This window comes from Abramis brama (genome assembly GCF_963993115.1).
Source record: "Abramis brama genome assembly, chromosome: 11".
Lineage (NCBI taxonomy): Eukaryota > Metazoa > Chordata > Actinopteri > Cypriniformes > Leuciscidae > Abramis > Abramis brama.
This window is the reverse complement of record NC_139973.1, coordinates 10,968,804-10,984,706: the sequence shown is the minus strand read 5'-3', so window position 1 is coordinate 10,984,706 and position 15,903 is coordinate 10,968,804. Positions and strand designations below refer to the sequence as shown.

At 37.3% G+C, this 15,903-nt stretch overlaps 2 protein-coding genes across 8 annotated transcripts in view; one reads left to right on the top strand and one right to left on the bottom strand.

Annotated features, from left to right (window-relative positions):
• Positions 1–15,903, bottom strand: part of ttll3 (tubulin tyrosine ligase-like family, member 3) — a 34,748-nt gene that overhangs the window by 3,979 nt on the left and 14,866 nt on the right. Inside the window, exons 2-11 of one of the 6 annotated variants that reach the window (XM_084129168.1) lie at positions 10,770–10,802; positions 7,254–7,327; positions 3,672–3,775; positions 3,378–3,543; positions 2,270–2,325; positions 2,035–2,163; positions 1,825–1,939; positions 1,429–1,539; positions 798–990; positions 5–153 (exon numbers count right to left, since the gene is read on the bottom strand). In XM_084129168.1, coding sequence (XP_083985294.1) covers positions 5–153; positions 798–990; positions 1,429–1,539; positions 1,825–1,939; positions 2,035–2,163; positions 2,270–2,325; positions 3,378–3,543; positions 3,672–3,775; positions 7,254–7,272 — 1,042 coding nt within the window. In that variant the 5' untranslated portion in view covers positions 7,273–7,327; positions 10,770–10,802. Of the gene's footprint in view, positions 1–4; positions 154–797; positions 991–1,428; positions 1,540–1,824; positions 1,940–2,034; positions 2,164–2,269; positions 2,326–3,377; positions 3,544–3,671; positions 3,776–7,049; positions 7,094–7,253; positions 7,333–7,718; positions 7,858–10,769; positions 10,803–15,903 lie in introns of those variants that run through there. The other 5 variants (XM_084129171.1, XM_084129169.1, XM_084129167.1 and 2 more) reach the window with 5 other exon arrangements.
• slc4a8 (solute carrier family 4 member 8) overlaps positions 9,458–15,903 on the top strand; it is a 28,259-nt gene continuing 21,813 nt past the window's right edge. The window contains exon 1 of one of the 2 annotated variants that reach the window (XM_084129155.1): positions 9,458–9,723. In XM_084129155.1, the coding sequence (XP_083985281.1) occupies positions 9,679–9,723 (45 nt within the window). In that variant the 5' untranslated portion in view covers positions 9,458–9,678. The remainder of the gene's footprint in view (positions 9,724–15,903) is intronic. The other variant, XM_084129156.1, reaches the window with a different exon arrangement.

Here is a 15,903-nt window from a genome sequence, read left to right as displayed (position 1 = left end):
TCACCTCTGCCTCGTGACATGGCCCCAGGTTTAATGATCCAGATGTTACAGAGTCCATCGGTCTCCATCTGAGGGCAAACTTGACGCATCTGCTCCAGCATGCTTTTGCAACGCTCCACATATTCTTCACATCCCTCTATCGTCAGTCCTTCACTGCAAAGGAAAAGAAACATTGCAAGAAAGCTTTCTCTTAACTTACTATTATGCATCTTCACTATTCTACAGATAAACTTAGTGTTAGTGATGGAAATAATACAAGGTTGGAGAAAAAAATTAATCAGTGCCTTTCGAGGGAAAAAAGGGAACAGAAAACTTAAGCTTATTAGAGATGACAAAATCTTTTTTTATATCATTTTTACTATTTTATTTATTTCCCTGAGACCCCTAATAATATTAGTAAAGGTTTCTTGCAATTTATTATTATTATTTTATTGTATTATTACTCACTGGTTGCAGGTTTGATATCAGGTCTAATAGTTCTGGCGTTTAGGAATAATATTATCTATTCTACTTATTCTATCATTATTACTTTACCATGATTGGGCAGTCCAAGTTGCTGAACACCGTTGTTGACATGTAAATGTGTGTATATATTCTTTAATTTGTCTAATGTTAGAAAGTTGCATTAGTTTGTAATGCTGTTTATTTTCATAAGGTGATTTACATGATATAATGTTCGGTCTCGAAACTTACAGTATGTTTACTAAGTATGTACACTTTTTAAAAAGATCAAGAACTTTTATTACTCTTTTATACAATTTTAGATACTATAAATAATAATAAAAAATTATACTCACTGAATAACTAAGTAATAATTCTTTAGAAACACCTTCCACTGTTGCTCCGAGAGGGTAGGGGTTGTTTCCAAAGTGATGTCAATGTCACAGTGCTCTAAACTGTTCAGATACTCCTGACATACATGCAATGCATTGTCAATTAACGGGGTTCCAACCCGCTGATTGGTGTGCTGTTTACGCCGCTTGCTCAGACCTACAAACGAGGGAAGATGTGTGAATACATGTGTGAGTTCAAATGTGTGTGTTAAGGGGGTCGCACACCGGACACGCAGCTCAGTGCCGCGCCGCGCCACGTCTAGGACAACTCTCACCTGAAAATTTTCTGATTTCTGTAAATAAATATACAACTAAATGTATATTGCAGCACAGGGTGAAGTCCGTATATACATTAACTACGATTTGAGACACATAAATGTAAATTTAATATAAAACTATGTAAATGGCGCTCTGTGGCGCGGCAGGATTTTGAACACGGTGCTGAGCCGTTGCTGGGCGCCGCGGACAGACGCCGAAAGGCGCCGCCGGTGTGTGTACTCTCATAGAGAATAATGTGTTTGAATTTAAAAGATGTGGCGCTGCGCGGCGCTGAGCTGCGTGTCCGGTGTGCGACCCCCTTTAGTGTGTGTCATACCATGGGATTTAGCATCATGAACCTTGCCTATTCTCTCCCACTCTGAATCCCCTCCATACTTCTCCAAAACATACAGCAGTAGACTTGTGCATGCAGTGCGTCTAAAGTCATCTGTAAAGAAACAGAAAAAAAAAAAAATCTTTATGAGGATCAGATCTCAAATTTTGCAGGTTCAGTCCAAGGTTGGGGCGACCCGTGAACTGTTACAGAGATCATATATCACAATTGTGCCTGAGAGCAACACTTAACCCCAGTTTACCCCAGGGAGACTGTGCAGTTTGTGTGGTGTAAATCACACTGGGGGAAAATAATTATCTGTTTAATGAAAAGAAACCAATATGCAAATAGGGCAAAATACAGCAAGGACACAGTATATTCCAGATTAAATGTACCAACCAATAAAAGCATGTTTCTCATCCTCCGCCCCCAGTCTGTAGCAGCGTGGGAAGAATGTATCGGGATCTGCTTCATCAAACCATTGCAGATTTCTCAAATTCACACACAAACCAACCTGAAAAAGACAGTTATGAAATAATCGGTAAAGATTGTTGTTGCGTACAGGAATTTTAGTTTGGAAAAGCTTCTTTTGTCAAGTTTACAATGAACCTTGGTTGTAAAAGATCCCGCCTTTGCATAATGATTGGTCATCTGATCTTTACGTAAAGACCGGCAGTCGATTGAATCCCTCTTTGTTGTCCAGTAGAAATATGGGGTCTCATTGCGAACCAACCGTGACTAGGGGATAAAAATAAGGATCAGAGACTGTTCACAAATCGCATTCAAAAACCCAGCTGCTATGGCAACTGTCATTGAATTGGAATTCTACAGTTTCTAAACATACCATTAGGTCGTACAGATCATCTGCTTCATCGTCCCTCTCTCCCTCCTCTCCTAAGTCTGTATCAAGAAACAGAGAACGTGGTGTGACAGTAGTCAAGGGACTGAAAGAATGATCTGGAATGAGTGGTGTCAAAGTAGCAACTCAAACTATCATAAAAAACTTTAAATTACAGTGGGTCATTAACTAAACACAGTTATATAGGATGCTCCAAGCCTAAAATGTACAGTATACTTCACAAACACACACATTTAGATTAACATTCAAAACGTTTAGGGTCGGTAAGATTTTTTTTGATTATTGTTTTGAAAGAAGTCTCTTATGCTAATTAAGACTGCATTTATTTGATAAAAAATACAGTAATAATCAAATATTATTACAATTTAAATTAACGGTTTTCTACTTTAATTTATTCCTGTGATGGCATAGCGGAATTTTCAGCCTTCAGTCTTCAGTGTCACATGATCCTTCAGAAATCATTGTATAATATGCTGATTTGGTGCTCAAGAAACATTTCTTATTATCAATGTTGAAAACTGTTGTGCTGCTTAATATTTTCGTATAAACCATGATTTATTTTTGTCCAGGATTCTATGGATAGAAAGTTATTTGAGAGAGAAATATATACTTTTTAATTATAAATCTATAATTAAACTGCCTGATAGTGTCCATGCTAAAAACATCTTACAGACCCCAAACTTGTGAACGATAGTCTACCAAATTATCTATTTGAGGAGGATACCATGACCTTCTGTTGTTTTATATTAATTGAATTATAATTATTTCCAGTGGTGTAAAAACAAAAGGTCCCAACTGATTTGCTGATGTGGGCACTAGACAGTGGATATATTAGTAGGTATAATAGGATATAGCTGTGTGTTCTATTTGATCAATTAAAAAAATACTGTCTTTTTTAATCATTTTTAACTTTTAAAACATCTCCTGGTATGCCCAACAGAAGCTTTGTCAGATTTACCTAACTTCTGGGGACTATTTTGTCCCTCAAGTAGGCTATAGCTAAACCTGCACACACAAAAACCAACAACCCTTGTCATGTGTCTAAGGAGTGTGATGGAAAGGCTCTCATCTTTGTTCTGTCAGATACTCTCACCGTCATCATCACTGCTGTCACCCTCATCTGTGGCTTCAGTTTCAGGATCGTGTCGACGGGGTTGTGGGAAAGAGGGCCGTGGTAGTCGCCGCTCCACCCATCCTCTTGCACGTAGGCCTGCGCGGATTACAGGATATGGGCCTTTCACCGAGAACACTTTCTTTTCCTACAGCAGAATCATCACAGTCGTCAGTGTGTGTTCATTGATATCTCATTGTCATCATTATTATTAATGATTAAAGATCCTTTGCAGTTATTCGATGCACTACTTCTTTGAGATTTTAGAAGTCTAACCTTTATGGCTTTGTCCACTAGAGTCTTAGCTGTCCTCAGTCTGTCCCCATTAATCAGAGGCTGATTTAGATAATTATAGCGAACTTTTCCCTCCAAGGGTGGCACTGTGACAAACACAGAAATGCTTTACAAAACTGCTGCACAAAAAAAAAATAGGGTCGATCCAGTGTGTGTAGGTTTGGCTACAGTTGTGTGGGCCAATTTTTCAAAATACCTTCACAAATACACTGAATTCCAACTTGTGAGAATATCCGAAGTGGTCCTCATATGAAAGACTCGTAATTTGGCAAAATCACGTTTTGATTTCAATCTAATACAATCTAGTCATCAGGTTTGTTTGAGGTGTAGGGTTTTAAATATCTCATATAAAAAACATTGTGCCTATGAGAATGCCTCACTAATATACACTACCGTTCAAAGGTTTAAGTTTTGTACGATTTTTGAAAGAAGTCTCTTATGCTCACCCATGATTAAAAAAATACAGTAAAAACTATAATATTGTGAAATATTACTCAAATTTAAAATAACTGTTTTCTACTATAATAGAGCCTATATTTTACATTTATAATTTATTCCTGTGATAGCAAAGCTGCCACAATGATCCTTCAGGAATGATTCTAATATGCTGATTTCTTCCTCAAGAAATATTTCTTATTGTTATCAATGCTGAAAACAGTTCAGCCGAAACCGATATTCATATTTTTCAGGATTCTAAGAAGTTCAAAAGCATTTATTGGAAACAATAGTGTTTTGTAACATAAATGTATGTATGGTCACTTGTACTATTAATTTAATGTGTCCTTGCCGTATAAAAGTATTACTTTCTTTCAAAAAAATCTTACCGGCCCCAAAACTGTAGTGTAGCTTCTAAGATCCATGTGTGTCTATGTTAAATAACACTAGTGCAAAATGCCCGTGCAAAATCAGTTTTTGTGTGTGTTTTTAGTAATTGTTGGTTTGGTGCCCGTGAAAGAGACTGTGAATGCATTGAATTCAGGGAGCAGGCTAGGTTACTACAAATGATGGCTGTGAATAAACTATAATATTCATAAGTAAACAGTGTAGCTGACTGAGTGTTTATGAATACCACAACCTTCTAACTGCTAGTGCAAAATGCCCGTGCAAAATCAGTTTTTGAGTGTGTTTTTAGTAATTGTTGGTTTGGTGTGTTTGAGTGCTCATTGTTACAATTACACAGCAAAAGTTCAGTGACATTTTTATTTGTGCGTGGTAGAAAGCACACAGTGAACTCCGAGAAAACGCTATGCTTGAGCAAACAGTTTGTGAATAGTGAAGGGTTACAAATTTAAGAATATGTTTTAGATCTGCGGATCCTACTTACATAACATCACATAAGAAAACTAAACGTTGAACTGTGTGTGAATGTTATCTAGTCTTAGTTCTCATGACCATGTGTTGTTTATACCATTTGGGGGGTGCCATTATCTCAGTTGGGGGTAATTGCCTCTATTGTTTTTAGATGATTAGATTCAGTGGTCATCTCTAAGGCAGGGTGACTTTCAAGGACTGCCCACTGAATGCCTATAAAGATACCATGTAAAGTTACTTTAGATAATGTTGGAAGTACTGCAGCAACATACAGCGGAGTTCTCAATAAAGAATAACTTCTGTTGAACGTGATCCCAACTGTCTCCTGGTCTTGCGTCGATGAAAGAAAACTTTACAACAATAGGCTACTACAAATGATGCCCGTGAAAGAGACTGTGAACACATTGAATAGGATATGCTTAGTTTGTGAATAGCATAGGCTACTATTACACAGCAGCGATAACTTTAAGCGCACCAGAATGAAATATAATATTCAGAAGTAAACAGCATAGCTGACTTACAGATTCAGTTAACATCCACAAATGAATAAGCACGTCGATTCAGGGAGCAGTTCAAAGTGCCCGTGGCAAAATCAGTTTTTGTGAGCTGATCGCCGTCAAAAAAGTTCAGGAGATATTTCTTAGTGATGGCTGATTTCAACAGAGGCGGACAGAGTACACAGCTACATTACTTGAGTAAAAGTACAGATACCCCTTGCTAAATTTTACTCAAGTACAAGTAAAAGTACTACAGTCAGATGTCTACTTAAGTACAAGTACTAAAGTACTTGTTTTTAAAAGTACTTGAGTATCAAGAGTACAAGAGTACATTTTCTAAATATTGCATTACTACTGCCACAGTGCTTACATTGGTAAACACAGCAAACACTTGAAGCGAAAACTATCATTAACTTGTTCAGAAAATTGAAATAGTCTGGCGAGATGGGGCCACGGCTTGGCACATTCCCGGGATGCGATATTTTTTTTTCCCAGGATGGTAGGGGAAGACTCATGAATATTCATTAGGGAAGTCATCCCTGATTGGTCTGATGACCTACCCCTAACCCCACCCCTAAATCTACCTGTCACTGGGGGTCTTATGACCTCCATAACCCCGCCCCTAAATCTACCCGTCACTGGTCACATTAAGACCAATCAGGGATGACTTCCCTAATGAATATTCATGAGTCTTCCCCTACCATCCTGGGAAAAAAAATATTGCTCCCGGGATGCACCTGCAGCGTCTTCATCCATGGTTTCGTCTCTTATCTAAATCTGACCATGGAGTTGACTTTGACGGAAAGCTGAAGGTGATTGCTGATAGGCTGTCCCAATCAGTGGCGCCTGCACAATCCAATCACATTTGAGAGGGTTTCCGAGATGTTTCTTTTTTCCTTTTTTTTTTTATTATTTTTTTTTTTTTGAAGAAGTAACGGGTACTCACAGTTATGGATAGAAATGTAGTGGAGTAAAGAGTACAATATTTGCCTCTCAAATGTACTTGAGTAAAGTCATGAGTACTCCCCAAAAATGATACTCGAGTAAAGTACAGATCCCTCAAAATTGTACTTAAGTACTGTACTCAAGTAAATGTACTCAGTTACTGTCCGGCTCTGGATTTCAACAGTTTAAATATGATAGCATTTTGAAAAAAAAAGTGTCATGAATTTATTGCATTTTTGGGGAAAAATAATCAGTTTTTATAATAGATCTTTGAAAATCCAAATCTGGATTTGAATTTTTTATGATATTATAACCTAAAGATGCTATGTGAAAGTTTGAAACAGAAAATAGTGGTTTTCATCTTGCCACTTTCTTGGTAAAGAAAACACATTTTTACTCAAATTAATCAAAATGGATTTATCACGTTCTGGAACCAAACTATAATATTCAGAAGGAACCAAACTATAATATTCAGACGTAAACAGTGTAACTGACAGAGTGTTTATGTCAGAAAGTTTATTTTTAAACCACAACCTTTTAAAAATGATATATTTAACAATATTAGCATTTCTCATCCAAACAACGTCAAACTTGGCACTGCACTTACTCGTGCCCGTGGCAAGACACCTGTCGAATTTGAAATCCATCGGACTAAGATATGTGGTTAACAGACATACAGACAGACACACGTGACACAGACATAAGTTACAGACACACAGACATACAGACGTTTCTGTAATTTATAGATAGATTATAGTGACATCAAAGGTAGAAAATAGATAAATGGTGAAAATATGGTAAGTGTGCATACCTTGCATATGTTGATGCATAGTTGAGTTGATTCTTACATCACTCACAAAATGGATCAATCTTTCCCTTTTTAACCTAGAGGTAAAAGTAGGATGAATTGAATGCCATTGTTCACGCTCTTTCACACAAAAATAAGTAACATATTAAACGCGAGAAGTGACAGCTCTGGGTCGTGATACTCTTGAAAGACGCGCGCACACGTGCATCAATAGTTGAACAATGTAATTTGTCACTGCCTGGAAACGGCTTTACACAGTAGCTCATCATGCTTGGATTCAACACAAAACAATTTTATGCACATTCCTTCCTAAAAAAAGAATCACATCACAATATTTAATTTAAAAAGTATTACATCGGTTTGAAGATCAACCTGACATTATAAAACTTAAAACATGACAAAAACACGTGAATCTCCACAGGCCTGCTCACGACGAAGTTGATCTTGAGATTCCCTGAGCAAACTCACCTGGATTGCTACATTTATTCGCCTCTGGATTTCACACCCGCCAGAAGCCGTCTGTGAAAATCGATAAGGTCACCGTTGTGCCCAGCCAGTTCAGCAGAGCCGCAGAGAAACGCTCAATCAGCACATGCGCACTGCACACATTCCAGTTCAGAGTCCGGCGAGCTGTTTACATCACCCTTAACAACTGTTTCCTGGAAACGGATGACGCCGTGCGGCAAATCCAGTCTGAACACGCAACGCTACAGTTGGAAGCTGAGAAATGTTATATCCAATATTCATTTATCTGGTTAACGAAAGAGGCTTTTAATGAAATATTAAAATAGCACCTCTTTATTGTACTCTGGCTGCATTACTTTAAAGACCAATAGGCTTATGAATATTATGGACATTAGCGCTAAATATGGTATTTAGGCGTGTCAGGGGAGTTAAGCACAGCAGTCTCGTTATATAGTGATGAAATACCCATACTGCACAATAATAACAATTAGCTATTATAATTGGCCGAATGATATTCTGTCTGTTAAAACGGTCATGATCAGTCGCTTTGAAAGGCACTTTAAATATTTATGAAATGTTCCATAAAAGATTGATTGTTAAAGCGTCATGCCATAATGATCTTTTAGCTTGGCCAAAGATAACACAGTGATATGCACACCGCCATTTAACATTATGCATGTTTACTGTATGACCAAACTGTTCAATAGACTGCGTTTCCCTAAAATAATAATGTTTTGTATTATGTTTGTTTGTGATTTCTAATAACTTATCCATTTGGAATAAAGGCAGACTATGTAAAACTATCTGTACTCTATACATAGTAGTAGCCACTAGATGGCAATGTACGCTATCTAGCTAAAAGAAATGTTAAAGGGATAGTTCACCCAAAAATTCTGTCATCATATACTCACCCTCAAGTTGTTCCAAAACTGTATGAATATCTTTCTTCTGCTGAACACACACAAAAAATATATTTTGAAGAATATGGGTAGCCTAACCAAATAGTTGATGGGCCCAATTGACTTGAAGTTCTAGTATGGAAAAATAATAATATGGAAAACAATGGGGCCCATCAACGGTTTGGTTTCCGACATTCTTCGAAATATCTTCTTTTGTGTTCAACAGAAGAAAGAATTTCATACAGCTTTGGAACAACTTGAGGGTGAGTAAATGATGACATAATTTTCATTTTTGAGTTATTTATACCTTTAAGATTTAGGATGAGTCATTTGCTATTTTTTGTAAGAAGATAGCAAAGGATTACTAAATTAAATGAATATATTTATTCAATTAATTATCATTTAAAGAGGCCAAATAAATAACTGTAGGCTATGTAGAAAATATATTTGTAGTGGAAAAATGACTGAACAAAATAATTCCAGTGAATTCCAGTGAGTGCCAAGTGAAAGACACTTAACACAAAAATCAAACCCGTGTTCAGTTTGAGTCTTTGAGATAGTTTACTTTGTCACTAAATAATGATTTTTCTCTAAAAACTGTAGCGCAATGTGTCTCAAAATACGATGTATACTTCGCTTGAGATACTGTTTATTTTTCGCCCTCATAAATTGTACATTTATTACTACATTCATAAACTATTTCTGGCGCTTTTTCTGTAGGTGCAAAACCGCATCAATCGAATTACAGCTTCAGCAACAGTCCCAGTTCGAGCTCTCTGATTGGCTGGACGACATATGATGCTGCCACGGTCTGTACCTCTTTCCAAGTCCTGGAGAGCGCGCGCCTAACAACGGCATTAAAGTGTGTACACAGGACGAGTGCGTGTGTATCTCTCAACGTGTTTCAGACGGGATCAAGAATAGGCTACTTAATGTCTCCCGCTCTAATCCTATATATGCATCAATTGATCTGGAGTTTCTCAATAGGAACTGTTATCTGAGCCGCGTCGCTGTATTCTTTCCGTGGAAGCTGCAATCGACTCAGCTTTAAAACGGAGTTAACCATGCCTGCCGAAAACAGCGACCAGGAGAGCATGCTGAGCTATCAGGTAGTTCAATTATTTAATAAGAATTTCTCCCCGTATGTCTTGGGGAAGGCTGATGGGCGTTCTTGCAGGGGGATCCGCACTGTCATTTTGTAATGGGTTGAGTATGAGAGCGCAGGATAGAAATAGCACATAAGTTTATTGCACATGCCTGTTTATTTGGTTTATTCCTCCAGTAGGCTATCTTAGAATACGGTATCTGCTGTAGCAAACAATCTGCAGTGTGCTGTTGTGTATCTCACTTACCCTATTATGTCATAAATGATAAATCAAACCTAAGATTGCCTTTTAATCTCAAATGGAATAGCCTACAAACACATCCGGGCGCCCCATTAGTGCAGGGATCAATAGTACTGTGTGTTCCCTCTCGCCCCCATTGCCACAAATATCTTATCGACGCTGCACTTACGGTGTATAATTTCTATTCCCTTTAAAAGCAGACCGTTCCAATTTTTAACATGTATGTGATTTTAACAGATTATTATGCGATATTATCTCATTGTGCTCCGCGCGTGGATGTGTATTATTGCAGCGTTACAGGCACGTGCTGCAGCAGTATTCATATTGCCAGGGACAACAGCTCGCATCATTCGTTTATTATTCGCGTCAATTGACTTGAGCTTGTCTTGGGGAAGGCTGATGGGCGTTCTTGCGGAGGCATCCGCACTGGGTTTTTGCGATGGGTTGAGTATGAGAGCGCTGGATAGAAATAGCACATAATGTATAATTTACAATCCATTATACTAATGCACCAAGAAGCTGCACGTATAGCATCGTAAATTGATTGAGAAATTAAAGCTTTCAGCATTTGATAGGGTTGCATCTAATAGGATTATTGTGCAAAATATGGCTTCCTTTGGGGCGCTCTTACTGTCAGTGTACCCCGTTACCCTCAAATGACCTTGACGCCATCCTCTCTCTCTCTCTCTCTCTCTCTCTCTCTCTCTCTCTCTCTCTCTCTCTCTCGGCAACAGCGTCATTGGTGCAGTTATTCAGCGCCAAAGTAAAGGATTAATTCACCCATAAATAAAAATCCATCTTTTACTCACCCTCATGTCGTTCCAAACCCGTCTGACTTTCATCTGTGGAACAAAAAAGGAAAACATTTGAATAATATATTGGTCACTCTTGTACATACAGTTACAACAAACTTAATGTGCCCTTGAGCTTTTAAAAAAAGATGCAAAAGTATCATAAAAGTCACCCATATGACTTGTGTGTTACATTCCAATTCTTCTGAATCCATACAATGGCTTTATGTGTGCAACGAACAGACAGAACAGTCATTATTCACTGATTGATTTCCCTTTCAAGTGGGTTATTAACAACTACAGCTGGATCATTGAGTCATTGAATAGATCAACTGATTCATTGATAAAATCGGTCTCAAAAAAACATTTGTTGATAAATCTGGCATTGCTGCTTCTCTCATGAATGCGCCAAGGAAAGTTAGAGCAATTGTCAAGATTTTAAGCGAATAATAACTTAAAAAATTTAGAATATACAATTCGTATGAATTAGTTTGATAACACTTTCATTTTTGGGTGATCTATTCCATTCAGAAGTTTCATAACAACTGCTTGAGGGATTCAATATGAGACAAAAAGGGAACAAATATTATGTAAAATAAAAATATGAGAATAGAGTTTACCCAAAGGTACTTCTGAATATGAGAAAACTTTATCATCCAGTGGATAGTGACTGTTGAGAGAAAGAGCATGTGTAAAGCCTCAGAGAAACTGATCGATAGTTTTTCCATTTGTTGAAAAACGTGTGTTTATACAGACACTCTAAGTAGAGAGAGTGAATGAGAGCAAACCATTCAGAACTGTCTGCCTTTTTTTCCACAGATCTGACTTGGCTCAATATGTCCATTACGTTAATTGCAGCCTGAAACTTTCCAGATTTCTTTTCATACATCAGTTGTTTTTCTAGAGAAATACAATTTCTATACCTGCGAGATTTTATGTAATGCATTTAAAAGATCATTTCGATCAAAGATTTATCATGAAAAGTTTTAAAACAGATTTTTTTAAACACTAATGAGCACTAATAAGCTAAATAACAAAAATGGTCATATTCATTCTTCATTTATGATAAAACTACAGCTTGCTTACAGTGTCCATTTTGCAAAGATAAAATACACCTAATGTACAACTGTGAAAAAATATATATACTGTGTGTGTGTGCGTTTGTTTTTCTATCCTGGAGGGGACTTCAACCTGAATGCACAATGACTTTAGGTCCCCATGAGGAAACAAGCTTATACATACAGAATGAGATTTTCCTTAAAATGTAAAAATGCAGAAAGTTTTCTGTGATGGGTAGGTTTAGGGGTAGGGTTAGTGTAAGGGGATAGAATATACAGTTTGTACAGTATAAACAATACAGTACATTATGTCTATGGAGAGTCCCCACAAAGATAGCGGACCAATCAAGTTTTTGTGTGTAAATAAATAAATATACATTCACACATTATATGGACAAAAGTATTGGGACACACCTCTTAATTATTAAATTCAAGTGTTTCAATCAGACCCTTTACCACAGGTGTATAAAATCAAGCACCTAACCATGCAGTCTGCATTTACAAACATTTGTGAAAAAAATGGGTCGTTCTGAAGTGCTCAGTAAACTCAAGCATAGTGTGATAGAATGCCACCTTTGCAAGTCAGTTCATGAAATTTCTCCCCTGCCAGATATTCCACTGGCAACTGTAAGTGGTATTATTGCAGACGAAATGTTTAGGAACTCAGCCACGAAACAGAAGACCACATAAAGTCACCAACCCTGATTCCATAGCTGATGAGTTTTAAACTTCCACTGGCCTTAATATCAGCAAAAAACCTGTGTGGCGGGAACTTTGTGGAATGGGTTGCCATGGGCGAGAAGCTGCAAGCAAGCCTCACGTCACCAAGTACAATGCCAAGCTTTGGATGCAGTGGTGTAAAGCACGCCACCACTGCACTCTGAAGCAGTGAAAACGTGTTCTGTGGAGTGACGAATCACGCTTCTTGGTTTGGCAATCTGATGACCGAGTTTGGGTTTGGCAGATACCAGGAGAATGTTAGGCTACTTGCTTGACAGCATTGTGACAACTGTAAAGTTTGGTGGAGGAGGGATAATGGGATGGGGCTGTTTTTCAGGGGTTGGGTTTGGCCCCTTACTTCTAGTGAAAGGAAAACTTAATGATTCAGCATACCACGACATTTTGGACAATGCTATGTTTTCTAACTTTGTGGGAACAGATTGGTGAAGGCCCTTTTTTATTCCAGCATGACTGTGCCACAGTGAACAAAGTCCATAAAGACATGGTTGAATGAGTTTGGTGTGGAAGAACTTGACTGGCTCACACTGAGCCCATGACCTCAACCCCATCGAACACTGTTGGGATGAACTGGAACGGAGATTGCGAGCCAGGTCCAACATCAGTGCCTGACCTCACAAATGCTCTACTGGATGAATGGGCAAAAATTTCCACAGAAACACTCAAAAATCTTGTGGAAAGCCTTTTAAGAAAAGTGGATGTTGTTATAGCTGCAAAGGGGGACCAACTTCATATTTAGTATATGCGATCCCAATACTTTTGCCCATGATGATATCTCTTTCTATTCAAGCCCTTTATATTTATTATTGTAAGAAAATCATTAACAATGTCCTGGCTTAGAGATACATTGCCTTTAAGTTTCCTAATTTTGTTATCACCATCTGTCTAATGCTGTGGTCTCTTCACGCCTTTCAATGTCTCTCTTTCTCTCATTTGGTCACTTTTGTTTCTGACTGTCATTTTTAAAGAGATTTCAGAGAATATGAAAAGTTACATAAGGTACTTTGCTTACATCCATTCAAAATAGTTCGGCAAGAAAAGGCAGTCTTTGTCCAGGGTTAATAAGTTTAACTGAAAACAATGCATGATAGTTACACCACCATTATTTGTGACACTACAATAGCATTAGCCTCTTAATGTATATTTTAATATAATTATAATATAAAATAATAAGAATAATGGCCTCTTTAATATGGTTCAGTTCTGTATAAAAAAAAAATTGAGGAATTCAAACATCCAGCAGCGAAATATTTCCTTCAACTGATGAATACAAATATAATGTGACCATAAAAAATGAAAAAATACAGAGACACCATTACAAAACATATTGTCAAGGTTCTATGGTGTGACGATATCAGATGATAGGTAATACCATTGCACTTGAATGGTACTCAGTGATTTAATCTCAATGGCATTTTACATTGTACTTTAAAGAATACCATGGAATTTAATTTGACTGACATGCCAAAACATATTATTAACATGGTACCATGTACAAGATCATGGTAATACCATGGTACTTTTTTATTACTGCTGCATGAACAAGTACTCACACACACACATACACATACACTGTAAAGTCTGTGAACTAAAGCCATTGTTATGTGCTATTTGAGGAAAATCTTGTGTATTTTGAAATAAAAACACAAAAACTTGTCACACACGGTACAAATGCACATATTGTTATATGCAACCACACATAAACTACCCTTTATTTTTTAAAAATATGCCCCTGATGAACATGATGTCATACAAAATATTATTGTGATAGGAAGGTTGAGATGGTATTGACTAATAAATGAGTCATTCTGCCCAGAGGAACAGGTACTACAGCAACTTTCTCACTCTTACCACAATTCTTTATTTCCTAGTCTAAATACTGTTAGTACATGGAGAGTTACTCATACAGCAGGGTTGACTATCTCTCCCAAAAGTATGCTTTTAGTGGTTTATTGAAAAATTAAAAGTAGGCTAATCAATCAATAACATACACTCTGCCCCTCACTTTCGAACAACATAAAGCATTCACTTCAGAGAGGAAATGATGTTATGGTTTGTGCATGTCTACTGTATACATGTGTCAGTGTATCTGTTCAGGCAGACAAGAGCATCTGGTAGTGGCAGGGGTAGTGGTCTGTGTCAAGATTACTAACATAACTGTCAAAGCAATGTGCTGGAGAGCGAGTGAGGAAGAGGAGGAGGAGGAAGGGCAAGAAAATAGCCCATGTGACCTTTGAAGGCAAAAGGGCAATATTCATGTACCCGCAGCCTAAGCGACACGTGCACCAGCACACACTGTAGTGTCCTCTATAAACTAGGAATTATTAATTAATTATCTTTCTGCCTCAGAGTTTTTTTTTTTTAAATCACAATTACCAGTGAGTTTAAAATTAGAAATAAAGTGGGATGTACAGTCACACTGTGCGAAATAAAGATATACTCTACTGTTCAAAAGTTATTGTGGAAAAATATTTTTGTGGAAACTGTGATACATTGTTGATGGATAGAAAGTTAAAAAGGACAGCATTTATTTGAAGTAGAAATTGTTTGTAACATTATAAGTCTCTTAACTGTTATGATCAATTAAATGCATCCTTGCTGAGTAAAAGTATAATTTACTGGCCCCAAATGTGAGAAATAACAAAGTCACATTTGTGAGATATCAAGTCACATTGTGGGCTATAAAAATGACAAGAAATACATTTCTGACTTTCTGTCTCGCAACTGTTTTCATAGCTCACTATTGCAAGATAGAAGAGAAATAAAGTCACAATCAAGGTTTCCATCAAGTACAGACGTTGCTTGTATGTGTCTTTGATCAGGGACTGTATAATTGTTGCCTGGTGATAAGGAGAGGTAAGAAGAGGTCATTTTGCCAGTGGAAAATCTCTTTGTGAGTGACACACATACTGTACACACAGACAGGTAACTAGGTGACACAGGAGCGGTCTAGTCAGCTCAAGTGTTCTGTTATTATTTTGATTAGGGTATATGCTCATGTCAGACCAATAAAGGGAGAAAGACAAGGAGAGATTGAGAGAGGAGGAGTAGGAAAACAGTAGCACAGAGCAGATGATAAAAAATTAATTAATATGTTCAGATAGCTCCATCTCTATTTTCTCCTGCCCCTTGGGTAAGTGTTTTAATGACAATAACTACTCAGATGATTCATGACAAGGGCAACATGGCAGTCTGAATGAGACATTTTATGACTTCCCTCTGTTTAAGACTGTAATTTAATTATGATTATGATTGCATAACAATAGAATAAAATAAAGAGAAAGAGAACAAATACACTGAAAAACAACCAGTTGATTATTGAGGTTTACTGTATATTTATCTAGTCAATTTAAAAT